The 18,698-nt window shown below is 61.5% G+C and overlaps 2 protein-coding genes across 4 annotated transcripts; one reads left to right on the top strand and one right to left on the bottom strand.

Moving 5' to 3' along the window:
* The first annotated feature begins 4,514 nt into the window (after window positions 1-4,514).
* Window positions 4,515-14,051, top strand: TNFAIP8L1 (TNF alpha induced protein 8 like 1). 3 transcript variants are annotated; one of them, XM_074528525.1, is made up of 2 exons: window positions 4,515-5,110; window positions 11,064-14,051. In XM_074528525.1, the coding sequence occupies exon 2, from the start codon at window positions 11,066-11,068 to the stop codon at window positions 11,624-11,626; it is 561 nt and encodes a 186-aa protein (XP_074384626.1). In that variant the 5' UTR covers window positions 4,515-5,110; window positions 11,064-11,065; the 3' UTR covers window positions 11,627-14,051. The 3 variants fall into 3 exon arrangements, with proteins under 3 accessions (XP_074384626.1, XP_074384625.1, XP_005495272.1); XM_074528524.1 differs by lacking the exon at window positions 4,515-5,110 and adding an exon at window positions 6,838-7,065; XM_005495215.3 differs by lacking the exon at window positions 4,515-5,110 and adding an exon at window positions 7,521-8,737.
* Window positions 13,494-17,293, bottom strand: MYDGF (myeloid derived growth factor). Its single transcript, XM_074528526.1, has 6 exons — window positions 17,081-17,293; window positions 16,233-16,283; window positions 15,486-15,547; window positions 15,114-15,195; window positions 14,507-14,579; window positions 13,494-14,224 (listed from the first exon to the last, which is right to left on the bottom strand). The coding sequence occupies exons 1-6, from the start codon at window positions 17,258-17,260 to the stop codon at window positions 14,145-14,147; spliced, it is 528 nt and encodes a 175-aa protein (XP_074384627.1). The 5' UTR covers window positions 17,261-17,293; the 3' UTR covers window positions 13,494-14,144.
* Window positions 17,294-18,698: the final 1,405 nt, after the last annotated feature.

The following is an 18,698-nucleotide window of genomic DNA, read 5'->3' as shown; positions in this document are numbered from 1 at the left end:
GGTGGGGACAGCGGGGACAAGGCCACACCCGTGGGCAGGGATGGGGATGCACCATGCAGGGCTGGTCCCTCGCACCCTCCACAGCCACAGCGAGGGCTGGGGACACGTGTGGCACTAGTGACACGCGTGTCACCTCCCCCTGCATGGCCCAGATGGCACCGAGGCATGCCACAGACGGGTGCCCACCCACCAGCCACCGCTCCTGCTGTGCCAGGGCCGTTCCTGGGGTGCCACACAGCAGTTCTGGGGTGAAACCCTGCAGGATTTGGACCGTTGGTGTACACAGGGGTGAAGCCACCACCTGAGCCCCTGGGGGTGGCATCCATCCCTTCCCTGGGCCAGCGTGGGTGTGCTGGCACGGGGGGACCCAGCACGGTGGCACTGTCACCATCCCTGGCTGTGTCAGCACAAACCAGCAGCTCCCAGCCCGGCCCGGGATTAACCAGCCAGCTCTGCTGCTAATTAATAATCCACTAGATTAAGAATTGTCAGTCAATATGTCACCAGCACAAGGACAGGCTCGGCAAACATGAGCTGGGGACACCATTCCCACTCCTAGGGCCACCATCCTGCTCCTGCTCCTGCTCCTCTTCCTCCACATCCAGCTGTCCCAGCCTGCTCGGGCCCCTCTCTGCCCCCTGTTCTTTGCCACCTGATGATGTCACGGATCATCCTGATGACGCCATCAGCATCCTGTCTGTCCCCTCGCCCATCCGTGCTGCCATCCCCAATAGGCTGGGGGTCTGTTTGTCCCACCGGTGACACAAGGTGTCTGATCTGATGATGTCATTTGTGACACAAGGAGCCCCTCTGATGATGCCATTTGTCACTCAGGCTCCTGGTGGCGTCACAGCCTCCCACACTCACCCCAGGTTCCCACTCCACAGCTTGGATGGAATTTGGCCATGAGGGATCCTGAAGCTTTGGGGTGCAGCAGGACACCCCCAAAAAGTGGAGGGAAGTCAGATCCATCCCTGGTGTTAAGGACATTGTCCCCATTGTCCCCAGCAGGTGACACCAGGGATGTCACATCCAGCAGGGCTGGGAACAGCAGCTTTGGGGGGCTCCCCTTCCCTCCATCCTGACCCCTCCAGCGCTGAGCACAGCACGGGGGGCAGGCGGGGGGCACGGCGCCCCCCAGGGCAGTTTTACCCGACGGAGAGTGAAGCGGGGAGCAGTGACAGGAGCAATTAGCTAATTGCAGCGGTGGGCCCTGCCCGGGCCCCCCACCCCGTGCGGTGAACAGCAGCACTTTGTGCTTAACCTACATTCGCTTTTGTCCCGGAGCCGCCCGGGGCTCTGCGCTGGGCTCGCCTCGGATGTGCGGGGCCCTCCCCGCAGCCCCCAGCCCCAAATGCAGCAGCCAGGGCTCAAATGCAGCAGCCGAGCCTGGCTAAGTGGGTCACACAGGAGGGACACACAGCAGCGTCCCCAGGACGGGGATGGAGCTTCGTGTCCTCGCAGGGAGGGGAATCACAGAAACCTCATCCCCAGGGTGTGCTCTGCCCTGGAGCCTCCTCCTCCATCCCTCCCCGGCAGCCTCTGGAGGAGCGGCGCTGCCTGACAGCTTCGATCGAGCTTTAATTTTAATTAACTAACGAGGCTCGGCGCTCCCCGCTCTGTGAGCGAACACCGGAGAGAGGAGGGCCCGATCCAGCTGTGGCACCAGGCCAGATGTGCAGGGGGAGGGTGGGAGGGACAGGGACTGCTCTGCTCGGGAATGTGGCACTGGGGACCCGGGAGGCCTCTTTGCCCTGAGGGCGGACCAGCAGCTCGGACACTCAGGAGCCACAGCCTGTCCCCAGGGCTCGGGGACAGCCCCAGGGTGTCACCAGCTGCCTTTGGGTACCGCCAGCACCCCAAAGTGACACCTCCATTGTCCCTTTCCTCCCATTCAACACCAGCTAACAATCCTGGAGCATCACTGGGATAACTGGTCAGGGGAGCGGGCTCTCCTCCGGAGCCGGTGCCTGCCAGGATGGATTTTTTTCTCTCGTTTTTTTTTTAAACTGGGATGAATTTTTCCGCCTCGGCTGCCAGCGGGGTGGCTCGGGCCCGGGGAAGGGGCCGAGGGAGCGCAGCCGGAGCCGGTGACGCGGCAAGAAGGGGCCATTGTGGCCAGGCACAGCTGCGCGGCGCGGGCAGGGAGCAGCGGGAATGCAAAATGCTGCGGAGGGAAGGGCCTGGGGACCCAGCGCCCCCCACGGGGGTGCCCCCACCCCGCACGTGCCCCGGTGACAATGGCGGCTTTATGGGCAGGGACACCAACCCCTGTCCCAGGAGCTGCCGGAGTCTGGCGTGTGCCATCAGGGGGCACAGGTGGGTGTTGGGGACACGCTGTCCCCATCTTGTCCCCGTGTGCCATCACGGGCACAGGTGGGTGTTGGGGACACGCTGTCCCCGTGCTGTCCCCGTGCGCCATCATGGGCACAGGTGGGTGCTGGGGACACGCTGTCCCCGTGCTGTCCCCGTGTGCCATCATGAGCACAGGGAGATGTTGGGGACGCGCTGTCCCCGTTCCGTCCCCCTGCTCAGCCAAATGAGGTGTTGGAGCAGCAGCAGCCTGCTCCGGAGGCTGATGGGCCCTGAGGTGTCCTGGCACAGTGGCACCAGGGCTAAGGGCAGCACAGAGAGTGGCTCCGTGCCCTCCCCAGCGCCCTCGGTGGCCGAGGGGCAGCGAATCCCCCTTGGCTGGCTGAGATCTCCTGAATTATTCAAGCGCTGCCGTCCTGGGGATGCTCCCCCTGCCCACAGCGCAGCCCCCGCTCCCGGCCCGAGGGGAGCACCGGGACTGGAGATCCTGGAGCTCCCGGAGCTCTGGGGTGGTCCGGGGGAGCAGCCCCAGCACAGGGAGGGGGATGAACCGCGCCGCCTCTCCGAGTCCGGGCCATGCTCTCGGGCAGGAGAGCGGCGGCTGCAAAGCCCCATTTCATTTCCCTGAAAGGAGAGGAGGGGCGAGGGGAGAGGCCGCTTGGAGCTGGCCCAGATCCTGCTGCCTCTCTTTTTTATTCCCGGGTTTCACGCGGCGCCAGCTCCCCTCCCCGCTGATCTGCAGCGGCTGCTCCGGGCAGGGACGTGGGTTTGTGGGGGCTCCCCCCGTGTGACCCCAGCCAAGCATCCCCCAGCCCCTGGGGAGGTGCAGAGCTCTGCGAGACGTGGGGACATCGCTGAGATCCTTCCCGAGCTGGGAACTGTGGGATCTGCGTGTTGGGCACACCCGGGTGCGCTGGGGGTGCTCCCACACGGCCACCCCATCCTGTCACCCTCAAAAACACTTTCAGCAACAGCCTGAGCCAGTGAAAACCTGTGGGGGTGTCCCAGAGATGGGAATGTGGGATGGGAGAGTGGTGGGGTGCAGGACAGGGCAGGAATGGGGACACGGGAATGGGGACACGGGATGGGGACACAGGACAGGACAGCAGTGGGGACACAGGACCGGGCAGGAATGGGGACGCAGGAATGGGGACACGGGATGGGGAAAAGATGCCGACGCAGGACAGCAATGGGGACAGCAGGACAGCGGTGACAGTGCCGAACAGGGCAGTGATGGGGACACAGGACCAGGCTCCTGGTGGCACCGGGACCGGAGGAGCCCGGAGGGTGATTGATGCCGGGCGGGCTGAGGCCACAACTGTTCGGAAGTGCGGCAACAGCTGCTCCGGCTGTTCCGGCACGATCCGGCACCAGAGCAAATCCTCGGGGGTATTGGGAGCGGGGGCGATGCCCCGGGGGTGTCGGGCACTGCCGTGGGGCGGGGGGCAGCAGGGCCGGGAGTGCTGGCGAGGATCCGGGGCTCGCTTCCCAGCCGCTGCGTGAGACCGGGACTCAAGTCAAGGCTCCCGTTAATCCAGATTTTAATCCGCTCTAAATCCCACCTTTAATCTGTTTAATGCCACCTTTGGGAATTAGCATCCCGTGCCGCGGCTCGCACCCACTGAGCCGGGAGGAGGAAGAGGAAGGATGCTCCGACACTCCCGAAGCTGGGCACCTCCGAATCTCTGGGATGTCGGGGGTCACGGCATGAACCGGGATGAACGGACAGCCCCGACCCCCGGGCCCAAACGCTCCGGCACCCGCTGCTCTCGGTGGGCAGCACGGCAGCCCCCGCGTGTCCCATCCCCTCGTGGGGCCGTGGTGTGTGGAGGAGGGGGGGGGGAGCTTTGCCGGACCCCGCGGCGCTGCCCCCGCTCCTCCCGGTCCAGCAGCGCCCTCCTCAGCCCCGGTTCATCAGCGCCCGCCCGCCGTCCCGCGCCGCTCCCACGCGTGATCGTCGCACCCAGCGCGTCCCCGCCGTCCCCCGGTGTCACCCTCGCGTGTTCTCGCCCCCTCGCGTGTCCCCGTCCCCCCCGGTGCAGCCGGGAGAGCCCCGAGCCCGCCCCGCGCGCGTTACCGGGACCGGCCCACGCGCGCGGGACCCACGGGGACGCGCCCGCCCCGGCCCCGCCCACGCACCGTCCGCGCCCTCCCATTGGCTGCTTCGTAGCAAGCCCCGCGCCGCCATTGGCTGGAGCCCCCCACGGGACACGCCCTCTCGATCCCGCCCCCGCCGCTCCCGGCCCCGCGCGGGACTTGGCGGCGACCGAGGGCGGGAGGCCCCGACCCGCCGGGAACCGGGAACCGGCACCGGGAACCCGACCCTGAGAGCCGGGAACCGGCACCGGGAACCGGCACCGGGAACCGGACACTGACAATTGGACACCGGGAACCGGCACCGGACACCGGACTCCGGGAACCAGCATCGGTAATCGGGAAACAGACACCGGGAACCGGCAGCGGGAACCGGGTACCGGGCACCGGACACCGGACACTGGACACTGGACACTGAGAACCGGTGAACCGAGCGGGAATCGGGAACCGAACATCCGGACACTGGGACTGGCACTGGGCATCGAAGACCGAGAACCGGACATCGTCACCGGGCACCGACACCGGGGACCGGGCACTGGTAGCGCCTGCGGGGCCCTCCGGGCAGGGAGAGGCGCCGGGGGAAGCGGGACCCTCGCCTGGCCCCGCCCCGTCCAGCCCCGTCCCGCCCCGTCCCGTCCCGCCGTGGGCACCGGAGAAGCCCCGGTCCCGGTCCCGGCGCTGCTCTCCCCGAGGCAGGCTGCAGGTAAGGGCCGGTTTCCGCTGTACCTGCCGGTACCTCCTGGTTCCTCCCGCTTCCTCCCGGTACCTCCCGGTTCCCCCGGTTCCTCCCATCTTCCCCGGTCCGTGGGGGCGCTCGGTACCGGCCCGTTCCGTGCTTGCACTGCGGGGTGGACCCTCTCACCCTCCATTCCAGGAATCATCCGTGTGTGTGTCCCCCCCGCCCGGTGTCGGGAGCCCGGGGACAGAGCAGGTTCGGGAGCTGCGGGCGGGCAGAGCCCGGAGCTGCCCCGGCACCCCCGGCTGTGCCGCGGCTTTTCCCGGTGGATAAACACAGGCCAAGGGCGATTTCCCCCCGAATTCACGGGAAACGCGATGGGGATGGGAAGGGCACCGGGCCCGGTGGGTGCTGGATAACGGGAGCGGGAGGAGGCACCGGAGCCGCCCCCGTGGGGCTGTCACGGCCCCACGTGCCCGGGCAGGGCCGGTGCCCCATGGCAGCGCTTGGCTTCGAGCATCGCCTGGCCCTGCGCTCCGGAGGATGAAATTCCTCCATTCCTGGAAAGAAAATCCCTTGGGAGCGGCCGGATGGCCCCGGGGCAGAGCTGGGTGTAAATGGGGCAAAACTCCCGGCTCTGCCCGATCTTCCCTGGGGCAGGGAAGGGTTTGGGCCGTTCCTTACTGACCCCGGGCCCAGCACTGGATCCGAATCGTCCCGTGGAGTTTTCCTCCCTCCCCGAGCGACTTTGTCCTCCCGATCCCGGGGCAGGAAGCATGTGATGTGCCCTGGCCCCCTCCGCAGCCGGACAGACGGACGGATGGTGGTTTGGCCTCAGTTTCCCCTCTCCCAGCCTCTGTTTGCTACTTCCCCATGAGTCTCCGTCTGCTCCGAGCGAAGGAGAAAGGAAGTTGCTGCCAGAGAGAGCAGCTTGATGGCAGCTGGAGAAAGAAAAGGAGGAAATGGAAGGCGAGACAGATGCTCCAAAATAAACCCCTCTTCCTTCTCCTTGTAAAATACCCCCCTTCCTTCTCCTCTTCCTCTGCCTTTTCTCCATAAAATCTCCCTTTCTTCCTCCTCTTCCTCCTCTTCTCCATAAAACAACTCCCCTTCCTCCTCCTCCTCCTCTTCCTCCTCCTTCTCTCCTTAAAATAACCTCCATTCCTCCTCCTCCTCCTCCTCCTCCTCCTCCTCCTCTCCAATTTGGCAGCTGCCTCCCCCGCGGGGCACAACAATCCCAGGGGGAATTCCTTGGTGCCAAACCAACCCCCAGGATGCCCCCCCTGCCCTGTGTTGGGGTGAGCACCCCTGATTCCCCTTCCCTGTGGATCCAGGGCCCCATTCCCCACCCATGCCCGGGGTTGGCACCGCCGGAGCCCCCTCGGACGGGCGGCTCAGCTCCTGCACAGACACGTCGGAGCTGCCAGGGCAGATCAGCATTCCCAGGCAAAACCAAAACCCATCTCCTTCCCATGGCTGCAGCTGCAGCCCCGGCGAGGAAGGAGATTTTGGGATGGAGGAGCTCAGCTCGGTGCCAGAGGCAGAGGGGACGGTGATGGGGACATGCCAAGGGCTTGGCATCGGCCCTGGCACGGGGAGGAGCAGGGTGAGAGGGAAGCACCGGGTGCCGCGATGCCAGCAGCATTCCCTGTGCCCCGCAGCATTCCCTGTGCCTGCATCATTCCTGGTGCCCTGCAGCACTCTCGGTGCCCTGCAGCATTCCCGGTGCCCACATCATTCCCTGTGCCCCGCATCATTCCCGGTGCCCGTTCCAGCCGCGGATTCACCCGGCCGTGCCAAGAGAGGAGCTTTTCCTGGGGCGAGGTGTTTACTCAGTGCCTTCCTCCCGGCCTCACCCCGCTGGGCACACACGCGCCCGGGCAGCGTCTCCGGCTGCTCTTTGCACCCATGGCAACCTGCGAGGGCCGGCACGCGTCCTCCCTGCTTCCTCCCGCTCCTCTTCCTCGCCTCTCCCGGCGCTGGTAACGGGGCACGGGAGCTGCGGGGGGCACGGAGGGTGGGGGACAGGATGGAGATGCTGCTGGGGCTGGGTGTGGGGTCAGGGATGGTGGGGACAGGATGGAGGCACTGCTGGGGCTGGATGTTGGATCACAGAGTGTGGGGAAAGGCTGGAAGCATTATTGGGGCTGGATGTGGGGTCAGGGATGGTGGGGACAGGATGGATGAGGGGTCATGGATTATGGGGACAGGCTGGAGATGCTGCTGGGGCTGGATGTGGGGTCAGGGCTGGTGGGACAGGCTGGAGACGCTCCTGGGGCTCTCAGGTTACTGCCCAGCGCTCCGACCTGGCTCCTGTAATCCAGGAGGGTTTAATTAATTAATAGAGGTTGGAGCACGGGGGAAAGCGATGCCGGGGGATGGAGAGCAGAGCAGCAGGATGCCATCCACCCACTTGGCATTCAGCCATGGGTTCAGGGGGCTGGGAATGGTGGGGGGCAGAGCAGGGGTGTTTCCCAAAGCAGTGGGAGGGAAATCCAGGGAGATGGACACAATTCAATGTTTATCCTGTTGGGAAACGACGTTTCCGTGTTGGAGCAAACTTGTAGCAAGACAATCCCAGTTACTACGGCCACGGTGGGAAGGTGGAGGAGGCAGAGGAGGAGGAAGAGGAGGCAGAGGTGCCTCTGCTCTGAGCTGCAGCTTTGTGGAGCCTCCCCCTCTGTGCTGCTCCATGAATTAATGAAGTGCTTTTCCTCTCCTGCATGAAATATTCACCTGCTGCCAAGGGAACTGGGGGGGCTCGGGGAGCCAAGCCCATGGAGCTGCTGGTGGGAGCCAGGTGGAAGGGACAGGCAGGGAGAGGGAACTTTGGAGCAGGTAGAAATGATAACTGGGGTGATATCGCTGCTGGGTTGTCACTTGGCAGCTCTGCTGTGGTGCCACCGGCGCCAGGTGACCACAGGGTGACAGGGTCTTGTCTTCCCCCCTCAGACAGGAGCTTTCTGATGATGGTTGATGATGGATGCTTGTGCCCTCAGCGGTGTGGAGAGGTTTTTTTGGGCAATCAGGTCACAGCCGGGTGTTGGGTGAGGTGCAAGCCCAGTGGGGTGAGCGCCAAACCGGAGATGAGCACGGCACGTGTCTGTCCCCAAGGGGACCACGTCCGTCCTGTGACAGGGCCACCCTCTGTGTGCTCACCCCAACCCTCACACCACCGCTCAGGGCTGCAAGACTGCCCCAAAAACCTCCAAGATGGGTGGAAACCCTGCAAGAAAGGGCTGTACCTGTCCCCAAAGCCACGGTTGGGACCGCAGCCCTGCCGCACTCTTCCGGAGCAGGGAGGAACTGGGTGACAGCAGCGCGGGCTGCTCCACTTAGGAAGAAGGAGAAGTTGTTGTTTTTTAGGGTGTTTTCATTAAAAAGAAGAAGGGGGTGGAGGGGAGCCCAAGCCCTGAAGCTTCAGCGACAGGAAGGAAGTGAAGTGGGTTATTTCAGGCTCCACTTGGCTGCTCGGGGCACGGCTCGACTCCTCCTTGCTCTGATAGCAGCCCCTGGTGAACAATGGGGTCCCGGGGCCCTTCCCGGCAGGAACACGGCTCGTTCCGGTGAAATCTCCCGCTCCTGCTGAGTCAGCAGCTCCTGCTGGGCCGGGTGTGCTGTGAGGGCGCCCGGGGAACCGTCCCGGTGCAGGAGGTGAGCCTGCCTTGCCTTGGGGTTTGCAGGGAGCAGCCTATAAAGCATCCCTGAGCACTGCAGAGGGAGCTGGTTGCATTTTTGGGATCCCCACATCACTTTTGGGGTCCCTAGACCCCCCCCCCCCAATAATGCTTTGTGCCTCAGTTTCCCCCCGGAGCGATGCTCCTGCTCTGGAGCAGGGGAGGGCTGTGAGCAGCCAGGTGTTGTTTGCTGCAGGGAGCTGAGGGTTGATCCATTATTGCAGCTGGCGTTTGGGAGCCGTGGGCAGCTCGCAGGACTTGGCACTTCCTATTTTTCATGTGCTCTGGAGGTGGAGTTTGCACTCGGTTTTGTGTCTGTGGTCAGCCAGGGCAGAGAGCTGGGGTGTGGGAATCCCTATGGGTGTGGGAATTCCTATTTATCCAGGCACCGTTCCCAGGGCACCCCACAAGGCTGGGGAGGGAAATTCCAGGCTGTCAACAGCACAGCACAGCCCTGCTCCCTCTGGACAGGATGCCTGGCACGGGTGAAATGAATTCCCTCACAGCCAGGGCACAGGAGATGGAGCTGCCCCTGCCCATCGTGCCCATCCCTCCCTCCTGCATGCAGCCACTGCAATTCCATCAGCCCGACCCAGGAGCTGCTGTCACCAGGCTCTGCCTTGTCATTTTTGTCTTATTAAGTGTGAGAGCCTCAGCTTGAGGCTCAGGCTGACAGAAATCAATGTTTTGCCACCGTAGGAAATGCTCCCAAACCTCCGTGTTTTTCCTGAGGGCTGTAAATAACCCTGCAGGCGATGTCTCTGTCACTGCTCCTGGAATTCTCATCCCCACAGAGCCTTGGCTGCCCTCGGGTTTGGGAGATGCTCAGGGAGCCAGGGCTCAGCTCCATCGTCCTGGCATCACTGGGGGAGCCTTGGATGATGGATCCAAGGAGGGATCCCTGAGGAGCTGGGGTTTGCTCCTGAGGGGCTGCTGGGTGCTCCAGAGGGGTGGGAGCAGCCCTGGGGATCCCCAGAGGGGTCTGGGATTTTCAGCTTGGCCAGGGGGATGACAGAGCTGCCTGTGGTGGGGACATCACAGACTTGGTTCTGTGACAATCCCAGAGTCGTGGAATGGTTTGGGTTGAAAAAAGACCAAAAGTTCATCTCATCCCACCCCTGCCATGGGCAGGGAAACCTTCCCCTACCCCAGGCTGCTCCAGCCTGGCCTTGGACACTTCCAGGGATCCAGGGACAGCCACGGCTGCTCTGGGCACCCTGTGCCACAGCCTCAGCTCCATCTCACGGAACGATTCCTTCTTAACATCAAATCTAAACCTGCTCCCTATCAATGGCAATTTATCCCCATCCATCCTCACACCAGCAGCATCCTTCAGCTGAAATATCTCCTCTCCCCTCCCCGGGGATGTATTTATAGGCTGATCCCCTCCCCTCCTGCTCTGCCAGCCTGTCCCTGCCATGTGCAGGCTCCTGCAGAAGCAGCTCCCAGCTCTGCCCATCCATCCTGGTTGTTTTCCTGCTGTTTCTCCCCTCCCTGTGATTTGTAGCTCTGCGGTTTCCCAGGCCAAGATGCATCTCCAGGGTTGGTTTTAATCGTTCTCAGCAGAGTTTAAAGCCGTGCTCTGCCCCAGGTGATGGATTTGGTCCCGCCGGGATGTGGGAGCGGGGCTGTAGGTGAGGCTCCTGTCTGGGTGAATTATTCACCTCTGGAGGAGGCTGGGGCAGCAGCACAGCAAGTCCCAGCTCGTGTGGGTGTTCCAGGGTGAGCAGTGCCAGGGAAGAGGGCTCCCAGCCAGTGCTGGGTGCTGCAAACCGGCTGTGCCACCGCGGCCAGAGCAGGGTGGAAGTGGCACATGGCAAAAGGGGGTGACTCAGCTGCCACCTGGGCTGTCCCCAGCTCACCCTGCAGGAAATGAGTCAGGTTTGAAGGAAGGAAAAATGCTCAAACGATGGGGCAAGAGTCCTTCCTGCAGCAGGAGGAGTTGGTCACAGGAGGGACAGGATGGAGGGTCACAGGCTGTGCTCAGGTAGGGACACCTGGCTCGCTGCAGCCTCTCCACAGAGTTTGGGAAAAGGGAGGTGGGAACAGCCTGGAACTGATCCCACCAAGCAAACCTGGGGGATGAGCTCAGCTCTCACCTGCCCTGGCACCCAGGAGCTCCCTCAGTGTTGCCATTGGCTGGAGATGCTCTTTCTCCTGCCAGAAGTCTGTGTGGGGAGGTCAGGAATCACAGAACATGGACTGGGACATCCCCTGCCATGGACTGGGACACTCCACCAGCCCAATGAGATGGGGATGGGTGCAGAGCAGGTTCTGACCCGTGTGTGCCTCTTCCCCCGCAGAGATGGACACCTTCAGCACCAAGAACTTGGCCCTGCAGGCCCAGAAGAAGCTCCTGAGCAAAATGGCCACCAAGACCATCGCCAACGCCTTCATCGACGACACCAGCAGCGAGATCCTGGACGAGCTGTACCGGGCCACCAAGGAGTACACCCACAACCGCAAGGAGGCCCAGAAGATCATCAAGAACCTCATCAAGATCGTGATGAAGCTGGGCGTCCTCTACCGCAACGGGCAGTTCAGCCCCGAGGAGCTGCTGCTCATGGAGCGCTTCCGCAAGAAGGTTCACACCTTGGCCATGACGGCCGTCAGCTTCCACCAGATAGACTTCACCTTCGACCGCAGGGTCATGTCGGGCGTGCTGACCGAGTGCCGGGACCTGCTGCACCAGGCGGTCAACGGGCACCTGACGGCCAAGTCGCACTCGCGCATCAACCACGTCTTCAACCACTTTGCGGACTACGAGTTCCTGTCGGCGCTCTACGGCCCGGCCGAGCCCTACCGCACCCACCTCAAGAGGATCTGCGAGGGCGTCAACAAGATGCTGGAGGAGGAGAGCATCTGAGCCGGACTCTGCCTCGCGGTGTCTGCTTTGGCCTTCACCGGGCTCGCCGTGCCCTCCTCCTCGTCCTCCTCCTCCTCTGCAGTGCTCTCTCGTGTTCTCCTTGTTTCTCCAAGAGATTGAACCTCCTGACTTTGTGTGCCCAGGGTCTGCAAACCCCTCCCTGCACTGGGCTGAGCCCTCTCCAGGCCATGCTGGGATTTTGGGCCCCTGCTGTACAGTTGGATTTCCTTTGCCCACCAAGTGCCTTTAGCTCAGAGTCCAAGGGTTTGGACTCTTTGCCTTGAACTCTGTTCCCTCTGAGGGGAAACTGAACCAAAGACTCACGGTGTGAAGCACCTCTGAGGTGTCTCTGAGCAGGTGGGAGGTGTTGGGGGATCAGTTCTGAGACCCCATAACTGCAGGGCTGTGGGACGCCGTGGTTTTCCTCCAGCAGCTCCACAACGTGGTTGGGAGCAAATCATGGTCCAGACTTGTGCTGGGTGCCTCAGGCAGGAAGGGGCTTCTGCCTGGGCTTAGGTGTCCTCAAAGACAAATCCCTGAGGCCAGGAGGAGCCAGGTGGATCCCTCCTGACCTGGGGGAGGGCTGGGGGGAGCTGCTCCATCCCTGGATGCCTGGAACCACCCAACAGCCCACCAGCCTGCAGTGGTGGTGCCACCTGGCAGCTCCAACGCTGCCCTTGGTGGTCAATCCAAAGCCCCCCTGGACTTCCATCCCTTTTCCACACCTGTGACCGAGTGATGTTCGTTTTTAGCAAACTCTGTAGCCCGGATGAGTTATTGAAATAAACTCACTGTGTGGCCTGGGAGCTCTGTGAGGGTGTTCTGGCAGTGGTGACAGTGACAGGATGAGCCCTGGGCACAGCTGGCTTTGCCCCCAGCTGCTGCTGGCTCTCTGTGGCCTGGGCTTTGTGCTCTCTGTCCCCTGGCACTGCTGCTGGTTGTGCTGTCCCTGGATTTGCATGGACAAAGGGAAATGGCTTCCCCTGCCAGAGGGCAGGGCTGGGTGGGATATTGGGAAGGAGTTCCTCCCTGTGAGGTGGGTGAGGCCCTGGCACAGGGTGCCCCATGCCTGGCAGTGCCCAAGGCCAGGCTGGACAAGCTTGGAGCAATCTGGGACAGTGGAAGGTGTCCCTGCCCATGGGAGCTTTAAGGCCTCTCCAAACCCCAACCATTCCATGATTTGGTGAGATCCTGCTCCCAGCAGAACCCACAGGGGCTCCTCTGCACCCCCACACCCCCTCAGGGCCCAGGAGCAGAGCCCTGGCAGCAGGGGTGGCTCTGCAGGCACAGAGCAGAGGGGATGCTCAGGGCACTCCCAGCACGGCTCTGAGCACTGGAAATTGCCCTTTTAGCACCTGAGACACCACAAAACCTCCACTGGCCTTATCTCTGTGACCTTCTGGTGCCTCCTGTTCCCTGCATGTCTGAGGCACGGGGAACTGCTCCCCTCCCACCCCTGGCACTGATAACTCTCAGCCTTAGAAGATGAAAGAGAAGACACAAAGGCCCTGTCTCTGTCATTTCACAGGCCTGGCTGCAGCTGTCACCGGTAATTGTGTGACACAGCTTGGGTGGAGGCAAAGCCCATTCACAAGGGGGTGTGGAGAACAGCAGGAGCCCTGGGGAGGGCAGGAACCAGAGCTGGGAATCTCAGGCAGGTGTGCTGGGATGGGGCTGAGGAATGCCCAGCCAGAAATGCTTTGCTGTTCCCAAGGTGTGTGCCTGTGTCAGCTGGAAAATCCCCCTAAAGCCTGTGCAGCCCCCAAATCCCTGTGAGACATCTCAGCTCCTTCTGGCCAAGCAGCAACAAAGGTCCCCAAAGCTGGAGAGGGGAGGATTGACAGAACAAAGCAGCTTCAGGCCAGAGCACGATGCTTTATTTCTTTATTTGCGCTGTATTTACACAGGAAAGGAATTGCACATTCCCTGTTATTACTCTGGATAAGAAAAAAATCATTTTCCTGTAGGTATAAAAGAGTCCCGTGGTTGTGCTGACACGTGGAAGTGATGCCTGGATTGATTCCTGATTGTGGCAGAATGAGCTGCTCTGCTTCTCCCCAGCCCAGCCCCACACTCACCACGGAGTCAGAGCTTTGCCCAATCCCCTCCCTCCCCCTGGATTAATTATTTCCTCCTGTCACACTGGTGGAGAGAGCAATCCCATCTCCCCTCCAGGGACCACAGAGTTAAAACCTCCCTTCAGCAAGCCCTGCTTAAGTCCAGCCCCTTATCTCCCTGCGCTGCTCTTGCCAGGCAGGCAGATAAGGAGCCCCTTTGCAGAGCCAGGCAGGAAGGGGCACAGCAGGATCAGGAGCCTCCTGGGCTGTTACTCTGACACAAGGCAGAACAAATCTGTCCCCAGCCCTCCAAGCCCCCACTCGTGTTGGTCCCCAGCACATTGCAGTGTGGAAAACATAAAAGGTTTGGCCAACCAAAAGAAAACCCTGCAGGAAATGCAGGAAATGCCTTCCCTGCCGTGCTGGTGTGGCCATGGCCCCTGCCCAGGGCTGGCCTGGGCTCACAGCTCATCACGGGGGGATTTTGCCACAATCATCAGCTTGGACAGCTCGAAACGGAACTTGCCTTCCCTGTGGGACACTGCAGAGACAGAGAGAGAGAAACCAGGGTCAGCAGCTGGAAAAGCAGCAACAAAACAGCTCCACTGAGCTCTTCCCAGGGTGCTGGGCACTGCTCTTGCACATGCCAGGCTGGGGTGAAACCCCTCCTTACCCAGGGATTTAACCCACAACATGCAGCTGCCAGTGGTGGGCTGAGAGCACTGCACCCAGCTCCATGGCACTGCCAGCAGGATCTGAGATAAACTGGTGCCTGGCATGTCCCCCAGCCCAGCCCCTCTCTCACAGCCCCTCAGACACACACCTGTGGTTTCAGTGACCCCAAACTCCTCCTGCTTTAGGGGGATGTCGTTGAGGGCACCCGCAGCAGCCTGAGACTGAAACAGGAAGGAAGGAAGGGTGAGAGGCTGAGGCAATCCAGCAGGTCACACAATTCAAACCGACTGCAAATAAAGGGGTTTGGGATTTACGTGCAGGGAAAGAATTAAGAGCACAAAGGAAGTCTGAAGGAAAGTCTCTGTCTGCTTTTCTATGTCCTATTAAACCACGGGCTCGTGTCCTTGGGGTGAGTGAAAGCCTCACCCCTGGAAACTGGGAAATGGAAGAATGAGCCAGACAAAAACACCAGCAGAGGTTTCATTTGCTTTGTCACATGCAATTTGTTGAGGCAATCCAAGACTCCCTTTGTGCCCTTTGGAGCCCCCTCCCAGGCAGTGCTGTGGCTGAGGGCAGGCACACAATGGAGCAGGCTGCCCACCTGCAGCCCCTCTCTGCCTGCCACCAGCCTCTAATTAGGGACGTGATGGAGCACATTTCATGGCACAGATGTCTAATAAATGTTTTCCATGTCTAATTCATGTTTTATAGCAGCCTCCCACACTCCTGCTTCCCCGGGATCAGCTGGGACTTACATAAGCCATGGCATGCTCGATCTTGGCTCCTTTCACTTCAGCTTTAAACTGGGTAAAGAACAGATAAGACTTCCCTTGGGGCCTGAAAGAAGAAAGCAGAGCCTTTGTCATGGGCACAGAGGTGCAGAGGAGGAGGAGCAGAGGAGAGGAGGATTCCTGGCTCCCTCCCTGCCCCCACAGCCACCTCTGGATCTTTTATTGCGCCACAATCTCTCTCTGTGCCACCGAGCAGGGCAGAGTGGAACAGAGAATTTACAAACCAACAGCTGCACCAAACGCCCCCAGAGCATCCCTGGCAGAGGGAAACCCTCCCTGACCAGGTGTAAATCCCTGCAGGGTCCCTGTCCCTGCCCCGCTGTGCTCAGGACACACCTCCAGATGGAGCAGGAGAAGAGCGCGCTGTCCTCGCTCACTCCGACCGTCATCTGCCACTGCTGCAGGGGGAGAGAGAGCCGGGTCAGCCCTGCGGGGCCAAGCCTGCCCTCCGGGGGCAGCAGCAGCTCCAGGATCACCCAGCACCACCCCCAGCTGCAGCAGGACCTCCAGAATCACCCAAACCCTGCCCTCCGGGGGCAGCAGGACCTCCAGGATCACCCAAACCCTGCCCTTTGGCTGCAGCAGCAGCTCCAAAATCATCCAACCCACCTCTCCAGAGGCACCAGCAGCTCCAGAATCACCCAGCACCACCCCCAGCTGCAGCAGGAGCTCCAGAATCCCCCAATCCTCCCCTCCAGCTCCAGAATCCCCCAATCCTCCCCTCCAGCTGCAGCAGGAGCTCCAGAATCACCCAAACCCTCCCCTCCAGAGGCAGCAGGACCTCTAGAAACACCCACCACCATCCCCAGCTGCAGCAGGAGCTCCAGAATCACCCAAACCCTCCCCTCCAGACAGCAGGACCTCTAGAATCACCCACCACCATCCCCAGCTGCAGCACGAGCTCCAGAATCCCCCAATCCTCCCCTCCAGCTCCAGAATCACCCAGCACCACCCCCAGCCGTTGTTGGTGTCCCCTCCTGCTCCCTGCAGTTAGGACTGGGCTCTCACACAAACAGTTCCCAGCCTCTTTTCCTTTCAGGGTGAGCAAAAGCAGCTGACTGCAGCAGGAGGTACCCGGCTCACCTCGTTGGTGCCGCCCTGGGCCGAGTAGGTGAAGGAGCAGCTGTAATCCCCCTGCAGAGAGAGGAACAGCAGCAGCCTCGTTCAGCACCAGCTTTTCAGGAATTGCTGAGCTTGGAGAAGCCCCCCCAGACCACCAAGTCCAGCAGTGCCCAGCACTGCCAAGGCCATGCTGACCCTGTCCCCAGGTGCCACACAGCCTTAAATCCCTCCAGGGATGGGGACCCTGCCAGTGACACTATGCCAGTGCCCACCTCCCTTTCCGTGGGGAATGTTTCCCAATATCCAGCCTAAACCTCCCCTGGCACCACCATGTCTTCCTGCCTGGTGTGCTGGGGTGAGGAATCATGTTCTGGGGTGCCCAGGGACCCCCAGCCCCTTCTGCACTGGGGCCTTTCCTTTGCTGAGCCCCCTCCCATGAGGATCCTTCTTTCTTTGAGACCCCCTTCCCCTCCTCCCCTGGGATATCTCCCCCCCTTTCTCTTGGAGGGTCTCCCTTTCCCTTGCAGACCCCTTTGGGGACCCTCTTTCCCTTGCAGACCCCCAGGGTCCCCCTGCCTTTAGAGTCCCCATTTGGGACCCCTTTTCCCTTGCAGATCCCTTGGGTCCCTCTGCCTTTGCCGCCCGCCTTTGGGGACCCCCTTTCCCCTGCAGACCCCTGGGGTCCCCCTGCCTTTGCCGCCCCCTTTGGGGACCCCTCTCTCCCTGGGGACCCCCCCCACCCGCTCGCCCCGCCCTCCCTCGCGCTCAGCCAATCCCCACAGCAGGCGATATGAATGACGTGTCGCGCAGCCAATCAGCGAGGGGCGCGTACCCTCTCCGCTCCCGCTCCCTCCCTCCGGGCCGCTCACCAGGCTCCGGGAAAAGGAGTGAACCTCCCCGCCGGGCCGCACGTCGAACTCGGCCGTGCTCGAGGCCGCTCCCGGGGCCGTGTCCGGTCCCGCGGCCGCCCGGGCCGCCAGGCACAGCAGGGCCGCGGGCACCAGCGCGGCCCACGCGCGGCCGCCGCTCCTCCAGCTGGGCGCCGCCATCTTGGAGAGGAAACGCGAGTACGGCGGCCGGCAGGGGTCAGCGCGGCGGCGGCCGCACGGCGGCCATGTTGGGTGTGGGCAGGAGCCCGGGCGGGCAGAGCGGATGGACAGGGGGACATGACATGAGGACAGCGGGACACGGGCACGGTGGTCAGGGGCAAAGGGACCAGACATTCCTTGGCATAGAGACTCTTCCACCCTTGCCTGGCCTCCTCCAGGCAGGGTCCGGTGCTGTGGCACAGCCCAGCAGGGCCAGCAGCAGCCCCAGGGTGAGGGCCATGGGATGGGGCTGGGGAGACGGAGTCAGGGACCCTGGGCTGAGCCTCCAAAGCAGGAAAATCCTGGATTAGAGCACAGGGGAAGCACAGAAATCTGTGCCAGCTCCGAGAGGAGCTGTGACAGGAGGGTTCTCTGCAGAGGCCATGCCCTGAGCATTCCCTGTGTCCCAGCACGGAGCTGGGATGCCTGTGATTTCACCAAAATCCCTCGCAGAGGATTCTCCAAGATCAATTTACACCCTTTGGTTTGGGCAGCACAGACACACCCAGAGCCCAGCCCTGTCCTTGGACACCCCGCTCCTCCTTTGGGGGACCCTGGGATGTCTGAGCTGCTCCAGTTGTTCTGCACGGCCCAGGACAGAGATCAAGTGCCTGAGACCCCCAAGCACCCACCAGAGTTTCCACTGACGTGGCTTTCCCAGAGCCAGAGCTGTGGTGGCACATTTATCACACCCACTTTGGGAATGGAGATGCCAGGAAGTTTTCCATTCGAGCATCTTTCAGGGCAAGGAGGGACTTTTCTGAGCTAATTCTGTAGCTTGAGGAGTGATTTTGTTTTAAAAATAAGCCCTCCAGAACATCTGTTCTCCCTCCACACCATCCACCTAAAAATAAAGCCCCACAGGGTGAGTTTTGGGAGGGAAATGCCTCCCAAGGCACTCTCAAGTCCCAAATTCTTGAAGAAAAGTGCTTTTTGCCTGGTTTCCCCAGCACCTGCTGGTTCCTCTGTCATTACCATTCACTCAGGAAATTAACTCAGCTTCATTTCATCCTCCAGCTGCAAATCCTCCACACCCAGAGCCACCCTGCTCCCATCCCTTCCCGGGGTGGGGCCTCCCACATCATTTGTGTTTCAATCCCTGTCCATATGGAACAGCTCCTCGAGGAGATTTCCCAGCTAATTCCTCTCGGGATTCTCAATCCCCAAAAGAAGATGACCAACCCCTTTTTAGGGTGCCAAAAAATCCAGCAGCAAGCTGGGGGATCAGAGGAGCCAACAGATCTGCAAACTCTTCTAGACAAGAGCGTCTTAAGATATTATAAGAAACACTCAGCTTTTTGGGGAGAGGAAAAAGCAGTTCAAATTAGGCCTAAAAATTAAATTAGGGAAGCACAGAAACAAACTCTGCAAAAATAAAGCTTCTTACCATCCAGCAGCA

Source organism: Zonotrichia albicollis, chromosome 29, assembly GCF_047830755.1.
Source record: "Zonotrichia albicollis isolate bZonAlb1 chromosome 29, bZonAlb1.hap1, whole genome shotgun sequence".
In the NCBI taxonomy this organism is placed as follows: domain Eukaryota; kingdom Metazoa; phylum Chordata; class Aves; order Passeriformes; family Passerellidae; genus Zonotrichia; species Zonotrichia albicollis.
This window is presented reverse-complemented; position numbering and strand designations above follow the sequence as displayed.